At 54.8% G+C, this 16,269-nt stretch overlaps 4 protein-coding genes across 4 annotated transcripts; 2 read left to right on the top strand and 2 right to left on the bottom strand.

Moving 5' to 3' along the window:
* Position 1: 1 nt before the first annotated feature.
* ALTATR162_LOCUS12097 (uncharacterized protein) lies at positions 2–9,038 on the bottom strand (the record flags this gene model as incomplete). The annotated part of the gene is made up of 9 exons (XM_043319742.1): positions 2–388; positions 439–462; positions 525–598; positions 647–1,085; positions 1,135–1,184; positions 1,230–2,022; positions 2,071–2,251; positions 7,113–7,986; positions 8,063–9,038. The coding sequence occupies 9 exons, from the start codon at positions 9,036–9,038 to the stop codon at positions 2–4; spliced, it is 3,798 nt and encodes a 1,265-aa protein (XP_043175677.1).
* Positions 9,039–9,617: 579 nt separating this feature from the next.
* Positions 9,618–10,616, top strand: ALTATR162_LOCUS12096 (uncharacterized protein; the record flags this gene model as incomplete). The annotated part of the gene is made up of 1 exon (XM_043319741.1): positions 9,618–10,616. The coding sequence occupies one exon, from the start codon at positions 9,618–9,620 to the stop codon at positions 10,614–10,616; it is 999 nt and encodes a 332-aa protein (XP_043175676.1).
* A 369-nt stretch (positions 10,617–10,985) lies between these two features.
* On the bottom strand, positions 10,986–12,469 carry ALTATR162_LOCUS12095 (uncharacterized protein; the record flags this gene model as incomplete). Its single annotated transcript, XM_043319740.1, has 9 exons — positions 10,986–11,144; positions 11,191–11,322; positions 11,373–11,657; positions 11,728–11,860; positions 11,915–11,999; positions 12,055–12,218; positions 12,268–12,296; positions 12,344–12,393; positions 12,442–12,469. 9 exons carry the CDS (start codon positions 12,467–12,469, stop codon positions 10,986–10,988), a joined length of 1,065 nt encoding a protein of 354 aa, XP_043175675.1.
* Positions 12,470–12,832: 363 nt separating this feature from the next.
* On the top strand, positions 12,833–13,797 carry ALTATR162_LOCUS12094 (uncharacterized protein; the record flags this gene model as incomplete). Its single annotated transcript, XM_043319739.1, has 2 exons — positions 12,833–13,022; positions 13,070–13,797. 2 exons carry the CDS (start codon positions 12,833–12,835, stop codon positions 13,795–13,797), a joined length of 918 nt encoding a protein of 305 aa, XP_043175674.1.
* Between the last annotated feature and the right edge of the window lie 2,472 nt (positions 13,798–16,269).

Genomic DNA, 16,269 nt, shown 5'->3' with positions numbered 1-16,269 from the left:
CTCAAACTTGTCGCTCAGCCCAGCTTTGGATCACGCCTTTTGCAGTCGCCGCATACTCCTTCAGGACCACTTCCTCACCACGGAGAAAGGTGTTCGCCTGAACGAACACCCACCTCGGCTCCTGTTTCGCTAGAACGATCTCCCGCCATGCGAGGTGTTCTGCATGGACCCATGAAAGCTCTTCGTAGTATTCGCGGCATGATTGGACGTCCGCAGTACAACGGCATAAATGCAATCGTAGTAGCATGCGACCGAGTGCAGGCTTGCCATGCGAGACGATCTTTGACCGATCAACACGTACAATGAGACTTTTACTTTGCGGATTGTAGTCTACTGTGACGCAACCATTGCTGTCGGTCAAAAGGCATTTCAGGATCGCGAAGTGAGCCTATGATCGTCAGCCATGGTTTGCAATGTAGTCATATGGGTATATCTTACTCGACTATGGGCCTGGCCCCACTTCTAGAACGGAAACGTTAGTACGTTTCGTCGAGCATATGCGTTGGAGGAGGTGGTTGTCTTACCCTATGCTCAACGTTGAAATTTGCCAGTCCACGAAGTCCATCTGTTCCAAGCTGCAAGTATATGTTATATGTCACTGTATAGTTGTTAGCAGTACTCTTCTTGTACCACCTCTTATACTTACAATCTGCGGCCGTAATCTCGGAATTCTCGTCATACCCCAACAACTCTAGTAACTCCACATCATCCATAAGATAAGCGCCCACAAGCTCCGCTCTACACTCATCCACAGTTGTAGCCAAATCGCCGAATTGGCCCGTCCACGTCTGTCCCAGCTTGTACCAAGTCGTGATAGGCTTACCAGACAAGGGACTTACTGGCGGATTATGAATGTCGAAATTGAACTTGCCTTCCGACTCTTCGGCCATCATTCTTCCGGTGCCATGGCCGAGGAGTTCGTGAAGAACGACCCACCAGTAGTAGGCAGGGTACTTTGCTCTTTGGAAGGAGTCGAGTTCAGCAGGGTCGATGAAGGGGCTCACATGTGCTTTGTTCCCTTCAGCACTCATGCGGTTTGCTATTATTACGTTTTTGAAACCGAACTCGTCACGGATGTCATTGTACTGTGTAGCCGCTTAATAGCTAGCCGATGTATTGAACTTGTGCACATACATTTGGTAAGTTGATACCCGGAAAGATGATACTCGAGCAGTATGCGAGAGCTATACATTAGTCAGTGGTGCCAACTTCTTATCTTTCCAACTTACAGTGAATGCTAGTAAAATCCGGCGGCTCAAAAAGAGCTTTTTCGAAGGGTCCTTTGCCATCGTTCTCATCATTTCCAGCCCAAGGAAGCCTCTTGATGAAAATGCTAGAACTCTCGACAAGCTTCGTTAACTTGGATGTCTCCTCGAGATCCATGATTGCTACCAAACCTTCGAATTCTGCGCGAATCCCGTATGGATCTCTATAAGGTTCCACAAAGCCGAAAATATTCTCAACACGAGGGCTCTTATCCGTAATCCATGTTCGCTGCGAATTACGATAGACTTCCAGATCGCCTGTTCTGAAGCTTTCGATGTATTGAGACAAGAACTGCTCCTGTTTCTCGTTGGCTGCATATTTCTTCGCTTCAGATAAAGAAGCGCAGATCCTTGCGAGCTCTCCAGAGTGATCACCGCCTTTGACTTTCATGGTAGCACCGAGACTCGGTATTTCGATTACAGATGGTTCAGTGTCATGCTCGACAGATGCTCGTAAGACCTCGAATGTATGTGCTTTGGGGCTGGATACCTTTTGGATCCGTGTGTTCTCAGGAAAGATTGAGTGTTTCTCTAACAAGCGAGAGACCGCTGATATCTCATCTCGAGTAATTAGGGAATCTCCCGGGTAGTATGCGCTCTGAGCTGTATCGCTCGGGAACCCTAGCCCGTACGGCGGCATGGTTATTATCGCGCTAGAGATCTTCTCATAAAGATACTCAAGCTTGGGGGACTTCTTCGATAGCCTTGTCAGTGCGGCAGAAGAAACTGATGGCAGAAACTTCTGATCGCCGGAGCCCTGCGCGAAATCTCAGATATTACACTGTAAAAACAGAGCGCAACGAACATAGTAATTCCCTATGTTTGAGAGAAATGTTGCTGCATAATCCAGAAACGCATCGCAGTCCTCTCGACCGATGCATTCTTCAGCAACAAGCACATCCCAATTCCCCGAACAACTCCAGTAGAGCTCAAGGATAAAGTCAAAGATATCGATTGACTCCGGCGATACCTGGCGAAGAATGATCCTAGCTCCATGCCATGCTGCTCTTACATTTACCGAAGAGTTAGCTCAGCCCCGCTTTCCTGTTCCCCTTGCGAACACATACCGTGCCATATAATGGGCATAATGCTTCTCTTTCAAAGACAGGCTGTTGAAAGCCTTCGAGATACTTAAACTGTGTATAAGTGGTCGGGGTACAGACATCTCGGTTGCTGCGATGAGGTCGGATTCAATGACTGGCGATGCGAGCTTTTTGGAAGATTGAGCGGTTTTTACAAGCGCAGCATGCGGGGTTCCACCTTCCATGCTCATTGCCTAGCGAGAATTCAAAGGTAAGGATCTTTTGGTCGAATAACAGGAACCAACCGGCCGCAGGAAAAAGACTAAGAGCCATGTGTTCATCATTTCTCGAAAGACATGCTCAGAAATTGCTACCTGGAGTCAGGAGACATATAAATCCAAGCGCTAGACCAGAATAATCGAAGGGACATGTTCACGTTGAAATGCATTGGTGTCTTCGTGCGAGCGTTACAGTGCTGTGACTGTACTTTTCGCAGTTTGGGTGTAAACTAATTGTTGTCCTGGTCCTAGCGACTCAATTGCTGCAATCGCAGCCTCGAGAGGGTCATTTTGGTGAAGTTATCGCGTGTTGAAGTTGAGGTGGTGTTTTGGTGGGGCGATCGTTGGGCCGTCATGCACGGTATACGCTTTGCACGTGGAATGATTGCTCTATCGACTTCTTGACGATGCCTCCGCGGAATATGTCGAAATTCACTCATTCCCGTCTAAGCTCACTCCTACAGCTCAATAATCTTGCAGTTATCGTGCCAGACGAAGGCTCCACTGGATAACCCGGTCGCCCAAGGGAGTACTTCGCCGGCCGGACCGCGCGGCATGGAAGCTGTCAATGCGATATTGCGGCACAGTTCCCATTGACATGTACCGAGGTGGACGGTGCGACCATCCGGACGGCCCGACCATCCACCTCGGTATCAGCAACCGCTCCCACCATCCTATCAGTCTGAAAGAGGCACAGAAACAAGGCCAACTCGGTTCAGTTGTTCGTAATAGATTCCCTGTGGAATTGGCTGCAATGACGCTTCCTTCAATCTCTTGTGTCCTCGGATCGGCCAGTTGGTTGCCCGGGACGCTCGGTTGGCGTGTGACGTTTCAAGTGCCCTTCCTTCACACTACATAGGCGCCAACCTAGCCGCCATGGGTATCACAACCTACCAATCTGATTGTCCTATTGTGATGGTGGGTGATCCAACGAGCATGACGCTAGGATATCACGCCCCTTTCGTATATACTCACTGATGACTGGTTGATTGGCGCCTGAGCGGCATCCGCCTTTCTGCACCTGGACGAACTGGGCTCACCAACGAGGCCCTCACGTACAAGTGGTCAAAGGCAATCCTACCTCACGCCCATGTCTTTCAATCGCATTGTGGCCTAATTGTTGCCGGGAATCTAAGCCTCGACATCCTTCAAACCCTTTTGAAAAGTAGGTGTCGAAATGAACTGCGCGACTGTTTAGTCCGTACCGTGCCCGTGCACCCAACGCGCGCCGTCGGCCAACGCGCGGAATCGGCCCTAACCATCACCAGCAAACTTGAGGTTATTGAGCCACGTACAAAAGCTATCTTGACCAGATTTTTTGGTGGAGTGATCTATAGGCCTATGCGACAAATTTTGCTACCAATATTTGCGTGGCTGAAGTATTCTGCGGCCGCGGCTGTTTACTGTAGGTGCAGGTGCTGTAGGCGGCTTATGGACAACACTACCACTCTGCACAGCTGTAGAACTACGTTTCTGCCTCTTTTGAACTTCTTGTTGCTGTGAGGCCTTGCGCTTGCCTTTTGCGGCAGTCTGTGATCTGTTTTGAGAGTCGCGCTCTTGTTTCTTGCGTGCTCTCTCAGCCTTGCGCGCATCGATAGCTAGGCGCTCTTCTGCACGCTTTCTCTCTCGCTCTTCCTTCTCCCTTGCTGCCTTCTGGCGCTTCTCTTCTGCAATTTGCTTGTTGTAAGCTGTAGTAGCAGCCTTTAGCTTTCTTGCCTCTTCTTTTTGAAGCTCCTCCTCCTCCGCCTCACGCTTTGCTATCCTCATCCGTGTGCGCGCTTCTCGGAAGGAGCGAGGAGTCCACATCATGTACGGTCCCCAGTACTCATAGTGTTGTAGCAAAGCTAGAGGCTTCCCTTGCTTCTCTCGCTTCCTCTTAGTAGTAAGAGCGTCTATTAGACCTTCATTTTCACTCCTCAAAAGGGTGTTTTGGATAGCCATGTGGTGAAGCGATTGCCGAATAATTGATGCCTCCTTCTCTGTTGCATTCGTCAACGCACGCCTTGCTACCCGGTCGAGAAACCTCCACTGTTCTCCCTCATAGATAGGAGCGTCAGAGTCACTATCTTCTGCAGTCTCAGAGTCGCTATCCACGAACTTATCGAGTATAACGTTAGGGTTGAATGGGCTCACACCCACTGCCTTAAAAGAGCTGAGTATGTTTGGTTCAGTGAAGCTAGCCACCCAGGCATCCCAGAATAGCAAGAAGAAGTCAGACTTCTTCACCGGTACCAGGCCTTTGTGCTTGAAGAGGCGCTCTCCTAGCTTCTTTGAGTATGATGTACTGAGAGGCTTGAACACAGACTTGCTATCAGTCAATTCAGTCCAGACTGTAGTCCGTGCACGCTGTCAGAACCTTATATCTCATCACGGGCAGGCTGGCGTGATTTGTCCCCCCGTTTTTGAGATTTGTCCCCCGCCGAAGTACCGAAAATGGCAACTTTTGCGCTCCGCAATGCAATTTCACCGCAACACCACGTGTAATATTTATCTTTGAAGCTTAGAATACGTTCTGCATGCACTAAAGTACCTCTCGCCTGCATTTTGTAACTTCCGACAGCGGTGGGAACGAGCTGAGTGGAGTTGAAGTTGGCGATTTCTTCGAAAATGTCACCAACTTTAACATGCAATTGAACTACAACACAGGCTGATCTTTAGCTTTAAATTTTGGAGGAAGCTTTGCGAGGCCCTAGAATAACTTATGACGTTTGAAAACTTATTTAAAATTTTGCTGGTGCTAAGTTGTGTGGATGCAAAGCAATTCGGTACTTCGGCGGGGACAAATCTCAAAACGGGGGACAAATCACGCCAGCCTATCCTCAATTAGTGGTAATCTATAACAGCTGTTTTACAAGGTTTAGAGTTGAAGTGTATAAAGCTAGCATCTATTAAGGTACAAACTACTGAGAACAGCTACTTATTTGAGTAAGACTTGTGTACTAAGACTGATTCTTAAGGACGCAAGGCGAGGCGAGGCAGGCTATCTATAGTTATGTAGGCACGCTCTACTTCTACAACCAAACGATAGGACTACTAAAGCTAGCTACGATAGTGTAGAGCTCTCGCAAGAGAGAGACGATGCTTTGTTAGAGTCTACAGCTAGCTCAGCATACATGTCGGCCAAAGCTTCGACTGATACTAGGCGTGAAGGATGGTCATCTCGAAGAGTGCGAGCTTCGACAGATACGACGTGCTCTAACAGCGCTACCGCCTCTTGCACCTGTCCGTCTGCTTCGTATGCCATTGCGAGTGCGTGCTGCGACGCCAGTCGTGAGGGGTGCTCTACCGCTAGCGTCTTCCCCTCCACTTCGACTATGTGCTCTAGTAGCGCTACCGCCTTCTGTACCTGTCCGTCTGCTTCGTATGCCCCTGCGAGTACGTGCTGCGACACCAGTCGTGAGGGGTGCTCTACCGCCAGCGTCTTCTCTCGCACTTCCACCACGTGCTCCAGCAGCGCTACCGCCTTACGCACCTGTCCGTCTGCTTCGTATGCCATTGCGAGCTCGTGCTGCGACGCCAGTCGTGAGGGGTGCTCTGCCGCCAGCGTCTTCTCTTGCACTTCCACCACGTGCTCCAGCAGCGCTACTGCCTTACGCACCTGTCCGTCTGCTTCGTATGCCATTGCGAGCGCGTGCTGCGACACCAGTCGTGAGGGGTGCTCTACCGCCAGCGTCTTCTCTCGCACTTCCACCACGTGCTCCAGCAGCGCTACCGCCTTACGCACCTGTCCGTCTGCTTCGTATGCCATTGCGAGCGCGTGCTGCGACGCCAGTCGGTCTGGGTGCTCTGCCGCCAGCGTCTTCTCTTTTACTTCGACCACGTGCTCCAGCAGCGCTACTGCCTTACGCACCTGTCCGTCTGCTTGATATGCTCCTGCGAGCGCGTGCTGTGACGCAAGTCGTGAGGGGTGCTCTGCCGCCAGCGTCTTCCCCTCCACTTCGACTATGTGCTCTAGTAGCGCTACCGCCTTCTGTACCTGTCCGTCTGCTTCGTATGCCATTGCGAGTACGTGCTGCGACAACAGCTGATCTGGGTCGTCTTCGCTGAGTTGGCTCCGCTGTTGACACGACTTTTCTAGCCACACTACTGCCTCTAGGATCCTGCCGTCCACTTGCAGACACCGTCCCACCAGCAGACACAGTTCAGACTGCTCCCATGCACTGCTGTCCTGCCCACCCTCGAGCAGCCGCAGTGCGTGCGGCATGTACCCTCTCCACACGGCCTGGTTCTCATAGTCGTCTGACGGGAAGACGTCTGCAACATGCCGCACTGCGTCCTCTGCTACCTCACTTGCGTTCCCGTGCTCCTTGACCCAGATCCGTGTGGCCAGGTGGACGAGTCGATGGATATCGTACCACTCTTCTGTCTCAATCTGCGTCTCTGTCTCTGTCTCTGTCTCTTCGCCCTCCTCTTGTGTGCCTTGGCTATCGCCCTCTCGCCTCGCCAGGAACGAGTATCCGCACAGCGTGCCGATGGCCTCCTCCATCTCCCCTTCCGACTGTGCTTCTGGCAGCAGCGAACGCGGTATAGCCTTCCACTCTACGCACGAAATAAACGCTAGCAGGTTGGCCGCTGCTGCATCGTGCTCGCGGATCTGGCTGAACGACACCACCCACGTCGTCGCCACTGCATTCGCCGAGCCCTTGTACCGTGTGTCGTCGCGAAACTCTCTGCTCATCAGTGCAACCACTTCCTGCTCCGTGCTCCGAAGCAGCTGTAGGTACTTCGCGACAGACATGCGGTTTCGGTTTAGATAGGCAGCCGCCTGCGCGATGGCGAGCGGCAGACAGGTCAGCTCGTCTAGTAGCTCCGCTGTCGTTGCATTATCGCGAAGAAGGTCTTTCCTCGTCAGCGACTTAGTAAGGAAGGCGGCTGCGTCCTGTCGGTCCATCGCCCCGAGCTCCAGGACATCGCCGCGTGTCAGTTCGGCTATCTCTGGCGTGCGTGTGGTGTACACGACCACGCCCGTCTCGCTCTCAGGCAGATAGTCGACAATGCCCCTCGACTGCTCCGTTCCAAAGAAGATATCCGCATCGTCAGCATTGTCGACAATGAGTAGCCATCGTCCTGCTCGGCTTGAGCTCAAGTGCTGTTGCACGAGCTCCTTTACGTCCTCGTCGCCGCCGCCCTCCTGCGGTATGCGCAACGCTCGTGCAACGCTTCCGCATGCCTGCTCGAAGCTCTCCATGCTGAGCGCAGGCACCCACAAGATCGAGTACTCGGGCCACCTCTCTTTCACGCTGTACGCAAACTGCAGCGCCACCTGCGTCTTGCCCGTCCCGCCAAGCCCCACGATAGATAGCTTCTGGCAGTCCTGATCCACCATCAGCTTCTGCTGCAGCACGCGGAGCTCTTCTTGACGCCCAACAAAGTATCGGTTCTTCAAGAAAGGTATATAGTATGTAGGCGTAGGTACACGTCCTGTTGCTGCATCAGCGCACTATCACATAGCCAAACATAAGACGACTGCTGCTGCCGCTGCTGCTGCTGCACTAACCGCTCGCCTCTCTGATCGCTTCCTCTGCCGTGCGCGACTTGGCCACCTCCGCTGGCGGTATCACCGACAGCACCTCCTTCGCGTACGCCGCCGCCGTCGCTGCCGCATATGGCTGCCACCGCTTGTTCTTGTGCGAGTCCGCGTAGTCGCAGATGCCGCGAATGACCAGACACGGGAAGCTGTTCATCAGTCCCGCCGCCTCCATCTCAAAGCACAGCACCCCACCGAGCTCCGTGCTCAGTTTGTCTCGTACAGCAGCGTCTTTGATCACCTGGTTGCCCGAAGCGATCGTGCCATGGTGCACTGACACTTCCTCTTCGCTGTCGCGCGGCTCTCGAGCCTCGTGTCTGTCACTGCTGCACTTGTCGCACGTCTGCCCACCCTCGTGTTCGTACGCTGCCTCGAAGAGAACGTCAAGCCCAGCTCTGCTGCGCTGGAACTTGCCGATGCCCTCTAGCTTAGTGATGTGATCACACAGCTTGCTCCGGCCTCGCAGCTCGTTCGCCCGCACTTTTGCGACTGCTGCCAGCAGTACTTGTGGCGGCGAGTTGAGCGCTCCTGTCCGCTCGAACCCGCTCGCCGTGGCCTTGCCCGAATCGTACTGCACTACTCCGCCGTGCTTTCCTTGCGGCTGGCTGACCACCACGTCCCCCAGCCGGACGTCTGCCTCAGCGCTCGGCACACCGCCGCCAATCCCCACCATCAGCCCAAACCGGATCTTCTTGAACGTCGCTCGCATCTGCGTCGCCACCGCGGCCGCTGGGTTGTTGCCGATCCGGCCGGCGGGCAGACACACTATGGCGACGTTGTGGCCGCCGATCGAGCCCAGCGCGTACAGGTTCTCGTCGTTGTCGGCCGCGTTGCGCTCGAGGTCGGGGTGCTCTTCGTCGAGCATCTCCTGCGCTGCCGCCAGCTCGACGGGCAGCGCGCACACCCATCCCACGGTGTAGTCTTCGCGGCGCAGCTGGCGCGCCATTCGCGGTCGTTGCGGGGGAGGCTGAAACTAAAGTAGCTGCAGTGTCTTACGGACGGTGTATTGTAGGGGAGATGGTGGTCTGGCAGCCTGGCAACCGCTCAGCCTGGCGGCTGCCCGCATGTCGTTAGCTGGGCCCGCATGCTGAGGTGGGCTGTTGACGTCCAGCGGATGTCGCTGCAGACGCGGGTGATGAGGTGTGGGGGCCAGAACAGCGACCCACTCATTGGTTAGTTCTGCGCAGGCAGTAGCCGAGGCGCTTGTACAGGTCGACGTTGACTTGCTCCACACCACCAGCGGCCGATCGACGAAGCGGACGGGACGGCGGAGACCATGCTCCTCTTGTCGTACGCGGCTGCCATCCAATCGCTGATGACGAACCAGATCGACAGCTAAACCCTGGAATTCTACGTTCCGCCCCAACGATGCGAACCTTCTAGAAGCTGGCCCTGTCGCTGACCGGACTGGGTAGCAGCGGGCCGAGAAAGCCACAGCCTCTTACCTCGACGCTCCCTGAGTAACACCAGCTGTCCTGCACCAGCCCGCTCTGCTAGCCTGTTATCCGCACCGGGCTTCACTGCCATGGCGCCAAACCTCGCCCTATCGCAGCATGACCTAATCCGCGACATGATACTAGATGGGTCTTTGACGCAGGTACAGATGGCTGACGTTGCCGGCTGCAGCGACCGCACGATTCGAAACATCGCCACTAACGTTCGCTTGTTTGGCGGAACGAGAGCGCCAGCCAACGGTGCGGGAAGACGGCGGCAGATCACTCCACCTATGCTTGATGCCCTCTGCGACCGCCTGATAGAAAAGCCGGGGCTGTACCGAGATGAGATGGCTGTATTCCTGTACGATGAGTTCGGCATCTTAGTCTCAGTGTCTAGCATCGGTAGGGCATTGGCCTCTGTCAAGTGGTCAAAAAAGGTCACTCGGCGCATCGCTAGCGAACGCAACGCTGATCTGCGCGACTTCTACATGCACAAGCTGTCCGAGTTCCGTTCGTACCAACTGGTATACATCGACGAATCCGGGTGCGACAAGCGCATCGGCTTCAGACGCACGGGCTGGTCGCCGCTCGGAGTAGCACCTGTGGAGGTCGCCCGCTTCCACCGGGACCGCAGGCACCAGATACTGCCTGCGTACACACAAGAGGGGGTCCTTTGGTCCCGAGTCTTCCAAGGCTCGACTGACGGTGCAGTGTTCGAAGACTTTATAGAGCAGCTCCTCCATCACTGCAGGCCATACCCAGAGCCGAACTCGGTGCTTGTCATGGATAATGCTTCGTTCCACCATAGCGAGCGAATCACGCAGATGTGCGATGATGCTGGGGTCAAGCTGTTATATCTGCCTCCGTACTCCCCGGACTTCAACCCGATCGAGGAATTCTTCGCCGAGCTGAAGGCTTTCATCAAGAAGCAGTGGCATGAGTTTGAGAACAGCCCGCACGAGGAGTTTGGAGCGTATCTCGAGTGGTGTGTGAGTGTGGTAGGAGGACGGGAAGATAGCGCAAAAAGACATTTCCGGAACGCAGGCGTGAGTGTTGAAGAGCTCGACTGCTGCACCTCTCCGCGCTAGGCATTCCAGCACGTGATCGAATGAAAGGTATGCACATCGACTAACCGCAGAACGTTCATTGCCTCCGCAAAGCTAAGGCCCGTAGAGATAGGTTAAGAGGATAGACAGTACAGTATTTCGATTTGTATTCTCTCCTTGTTTGTTCTTGCCCGCCCGATCGAGCTATCGACCATGTCTGCGTGTAAGAAGGCTTCCTGTCAAATCAATCTCCCAGACCTCCAGCCTAGCAGGCAAGTCAATGATGCTGATTTGGGTGTGTGTATGATCAGATAACTGTGCTGCTGCACTCAAATGCTTCCGTTCAATCCTGCTTCCATAACCTCGGTGTTCAGCCGCTGTCTCATCAGACCCAGTGAAACAGCGATCCTTTCAGCTTTCTACTCGTCTCTGCCGCCAGTACCAGATCATCAGCGTTATGCATGTTAACGGCAAAGCACAGACCCAGTACACCCAGAACTTGCCAGACACAGACCATCCTGCACTACCTTGTTCGGGAGTGTAGTTGAAGAAACTCATGCTGAAGATCGCCTGCCCAGTTTTAGTCAAGTGTCGTCCAACAGCAGGGAGCACATACTGATAAGAAGGTTGGGGGCAGAAAGGCCATGGTCACTACTGCAATCGTCCTCATAGCGCCACTGTCGCGCCTCGCTGCCTCTCCAAGCCCCGTCATGACCTGGCTGTCACGCTGGGCAATCATGTTGTATGTCTGACGGTGCGTCAGTAAGCTGGCCTCAGTAGTCAAGCAAACTGCCTCACCAGTGCGATCTCGTTCTGCAGCCGCTCCTTGTTCGATTGCGATCGCAGGAGCAGATTGCGAAGCATGCTGGCTTGAAAGGCTATATGCGTGCGCACTTGGGACGGTGCCTCCGGCTCATTTCCACTCTTCTGCTTGCTCTTGCTCGCAAGATATACTACGTGTCTCTGCATAGCTTCCACCGTTTCCACTGTTACACTGAGCGTCTCGAACGAGTGGATGGCGTGACGTGCCGCCTCATGCATCATCAGGAAGCCTTGGGACACACGGGCTGGAAGTGAGCGGTCCTGAGCACTTGTTACTACCTTCATGCATCTTTCGTTACGCGAGCGTGCTTGCCTTCTCAACACTACGCACGATGTCGCGTACAGACCATACGGACAAGTCCTGCATGGCAACGACCGCCTCAACGAGAGGCATGTGCAGCGAGTACGGCTCTGAAGGCGGGGGCATTGTTCCTGACTGGGAAAGCGCGCCTTGTAGTAGCCCTCTAAAAAGTGAAGATGCCCCAGTACACAGAATCGTGCAGCGGCCGGAGACCCACCGTGAACAGAAGGTCATCTCGTGCCAGCTGTAGCTTGAGCTGGCGTCTCGAGCGGCCATCTTGACCAGGACGCGGAACCACGTGTCTGTGATGTGAGATGAGAAGATGCTTGCTTGCAGTGTACTTGATTAGTTCCTTACAGGTAGATTGGAGCTCGCCATCCCCATTAAAAGTCTCTACAGAGCTGAAGAACCCGTTGGAGCGTCGGTATACAGTTGTAAAAAGGCAAGTCGGGATTTGAAAGAACTGCACTAGCTCTGGCGGTAGCTTCGCATCTGTTGAAAAGGTGTCCTGCTTTTCCAGGCTGTAAGTGATTACTGTGTAGCTCTGACACTCGATCTAGTGGTACCTACATGTATCGGAGTTGTGGTACAGTGGTGTCCTAGACGACGATTAAACAACGAGCAGAAAAACGAAGTCATCGTTTACATCCATGCATTGATCGATGTTCTTCTTTTCGAGCACCCAGCCCGCTGAAGCTGATCTTGCCTTAGTCTATGCTCCATCTCGACGTCAGAATCGCTTACAGAACTGCAGAACTGTGTAAAGCTGCATCTAGGAAAATGCTGAAGAAAGGTGGAGATATGAGAGTTTGGAGGGGTTGAATGGTACTCGAAACTTTGGGTTACGTCTGCAGCCTGGTCTGATAGCGGCGTGGTAGTGTACTCCACATGTCTAACCAATGAGCGGGCCGCCGTTCCGGCCCCCACACCTCGCCCGCGGCTGCAGCGACCTCCGCTGGACGTCGACAGCCCACCTCAGCCTGCAGGCTCCCAGCCGACGACATGCAGGCAGCCAAGCGCTGTGATCGTCGCCAGGCTGAACGGCTGGCAGGCTGCCGGACCACGACTTCACTTATAGCACACTGTCGAGACACTGCAACCACTTTAGTCTCGACCTCCCTCGCAACGACCGCACATGGCGCCCCAGCTGCGCCGCGACGACTACACGGTGGGATGGGTGTGCGCGCTGCCCGTCGAGCTGGCGGCAGCGCAGGAGATGCTCGACGAGGAGCACGACACACCTCGATGTGGCGCCCACGACACGAACCTCTACACCTGCGGACGCGTCGGCGAGCACAACGTGGTCATCGCCTGCTTGCCTGAAGGTCAAACGGGCACCAACTCGGCTGCAGCAGTCGCAGCGCAGATGAAGTCAACCTTCTCGTCGACGCGGTTTGGCCTGATGGTATCGGCGGCGGCGTGCCGAGCGAGGAGGCAGACGTGCGGCTCGGGGACGTGGTGGTGAGCAAGCCGCACAAGACGCACGGCGGAGTGGTGCAGTACGACTCGGGCAAGGCCACGCCGAGCGGGTTCGAGCGGACGGGAGCGCTCAACACACCACCGATGGTGCTGCTGAACGCGGTGGCGAACGTGCGGGCCAAGCAGATGAGAGGGAAGGGTAAGCTGTTGGAGTATCTGTCCAAGCTCGACAGCTTGCCAGACTTCACGCGAGAAGCTGCGGGCTCAGACGCTCTGTACGACGCGACGTACGACCATGTAGGATCAGCCACGTGCGCAAAGTGCAAAACAGAACACACAGTCACTCGGGAGGTACGGAGACAAGACGTAGTGGTGCACTACGGCACCATCGCGTCCGGCAACCAGGTGATGCGGAGCGCTGCCGAGAGAGACAGAGTCAGCGCAGAGCTCGACGGGGTGCTGTGCTTTGAGATGGAGGCGGCTGGGCTGATGAACAGCTTCCCGTGTCTCGTCGTGCGCGGCATCTGCGACTACGCGGACTCGCACAAGAACAAGCGGTGGCAGCCATATGCGGCAGCGACGGCAGCGGCGTACGCGAAGGAGGTGCTGTCGGCGATACCGCCGGTAGACGTGGCCAAGTCGCGCACGGCGGAGGAGACGATGCGGGATGTAAGCGGTTAGTGTAGCTGCTTTTGTTTCTATTTGATAGTACATCGACACTAATGAAACGTATGAGTGGACAGTCGAATCGACCTACTACATCCCCTTCCTGAAGAACCGGCACTTTGTCGGCCGATGCGACGAGCTGGCTGAGCTGCGGCAGCGGCTGCTGGTAGAGCAAGACTGCCAGAAGATGTCCATTGTCGGGCTCGGCGGCATGGGCAAGACGCAAGTGGCGCTGCAGTTTGCGTATGAAGTCAAGGAGACGCAGCCGGAGTGGTCGATCTTCTGGCTGCCGGCGATGAGCATGGAGAGCTTCGAGCAGGCGTGTGCAGAGATTGTGCAGACGCTGCACATACCGCAGTCAGCGGACAAAGAGGACGCGAAAGAGCTGGTGAAGCAGTACCTCAGTTCAAGCCGGGCAAGACGATGGCTGCTGGTGGTGGACAACGCGGACGACCCGGACATCTTGTTCGGGACTGAACCGTCGAGGGGTATCGTCGACTACCTGCCGGAGAGCGAGAGTGGCGTAGTGGTGTACACGACGCGCACGCTGGAGGTAGCAGTGTCGTTGACACGGGGCGACGTGCTAGAGCTGGACGCGATGGACCGCGGAGACGCGATTGACTTTCTCTCTAAGTCGCTGGTCAAGAAGGAGCTTCTGAGTAACCAAGCAATGACAGACAAGCTGCTAGATGAGCTGACGTGCCTGCCGCTGGCAATTGCGCAGGCGGCAGCGTACCTCAACATAAACCGGACGACGATCGCAAGGTACTTGTGGCAGCTGCACAACACGGAGCAGGATCTAGTTCGTCTGTTGAGTCGAGAGTTTCGCGACGACACGCGGTACAAGGGCTCAGCGAACGCGGTGGCGACGACGTGGGTGGTGTCGTTTAGCCAGATCCGCGAGCGCGACGCAGTAGCAGCAGATCTGCTAGCGTTCATATCGTGCGTGGAGTGGAAGGCTATACCGCGCTCGCTGCTGCCAGAGGCACAGTCGGAAGGGGAGATGGAGGAGGCCATTGGCATGCTGTGCGGGTACTCGTTCTTGGCGAGGCGAGATGGTGACAACCAAGCGACTAGCGGAGAGAGTAAGCAAGGAAGGGATGTCGACCAAGCGACGGAGGCAGAGGAGTGGTACGACATCTATCGACTCGTCCATCTGGCGACACGGATCTGGGTCAAGAAGCACGGCAACGCAGGAGAGGTAGCAGAGGATGCAGTGCGGCATGTCGCCGATGTCTTCCCGTCAGACGACTACGAGAACCGGGCTGTGTGGAGGGGGTACTTGCCGCACGCGCTGCGGCTGCTCGAGGGTGGGCAGGACAGCAGTGCATGGGAGCAGTCTGAACTGTGTCTGCTGGTGGGACGGTGTCTGTACGTGGACGGCAGGATGCGGGAGGCAGTAGTGTGGCTGGAAAGGTCGTGTCAACAGCGGAGCCAACTCGGCGAAGACGACCCAGATCAGCTGTTGTCGCAGCACGTACTCGCAGGAGCATACGAAGCAGACGGACAGGTGCACAAGGCAGTAGGGCTGCTAGAGCACGTGGTGGAAGTGCAAGAGAAGACGCAGGCGGCAGAGCACCCAGACCGACTGGCGTCGCAGCACGAGCTCGCAAGAGCATATCGAGCAGACGGACAGGTGCACAAGGCAGTAGGGCTGCTAGAGCACGTGGTGGAAGTGCAAGAGAAGACGCTGGCGGCAGAGCACCCCTCACGACTGGTGTCGCAGCACGAGCTCGCAGGAGCATACCGAGCAGATGGGCAGCTGCGCAAGGCGGTAGCGTTGTTGCAGCATGTCGTTACGGTCGAAGCTCGTACTCTTCGAGAAGACCACCCTTCGCGGCTGGTATCAGTCAAAGCTTTAGCCCACATGCTTGCTGAGCTACCTGTGGACTCAGAAGCATCGTCTGTGTCTTGCGAGAGCTCTCCAGTATCGTAGCTAGCTTCGGTAGTCCTGTCGTTTAGTAGTAGAGATAGTGCGTGCCTACATAACCACAGGCATCGTACCTCATCTTGCCTTGCCTCACGAAGGACTAGTGTTAGTGCTGCCGTAATTACTTGCAGAACAGAGAAGTAGGTATTTGCTGCAACTTGCGTCTCTGCAGTTGCTAGCTCTGTACGTTTCTATTCTTGATGTTATTAGACGACTGTGATAGATTACCACGAATCGAGGATGACTGCTTATGCACCTAGTCACAGAGGCTGGCGTGATTTGTCCCCCCGTTTTTGAGATTTGTCCCCCGCCGAAGTACCGAATTGCTTTGCATCCACACAACTTAACACCAGCAGAATTTTAAATAAGTTTTCAAACGTCATAAGTTATTCTAGGGCCTCGCAAAGCTTCCACAAAAATTTAAAGCCAAAGATCAGCCTGTGTTGTAGTTCAATTGCATGTTAAAGTTAGTGACATTTTCGAAGAAATCGTCAACTTCAACTCCACTTAGCTCATTCCCATCTCTGTCGGAAGTTACAAAATGCAGGCGAGAGGTA

The sequence above is a fragment of the Alternaria atra genome, assembly GCF_907166805.1.
Source record: "Alternaria atra isolate CS162 genome assembly, contig: 40, whole genome shotgun sequence".
Lineage (NCBI taxonomy): Eukaryota > Fungi > Ascomycota > Dothideomycetes > Pleosporales > Pleosporaceae > Alternaria > Alternaria atra.
Note: the sequence above shows the minus strand (reverse complement) of the source record. Positions and strands in the feature narration are given on the sequence as shown.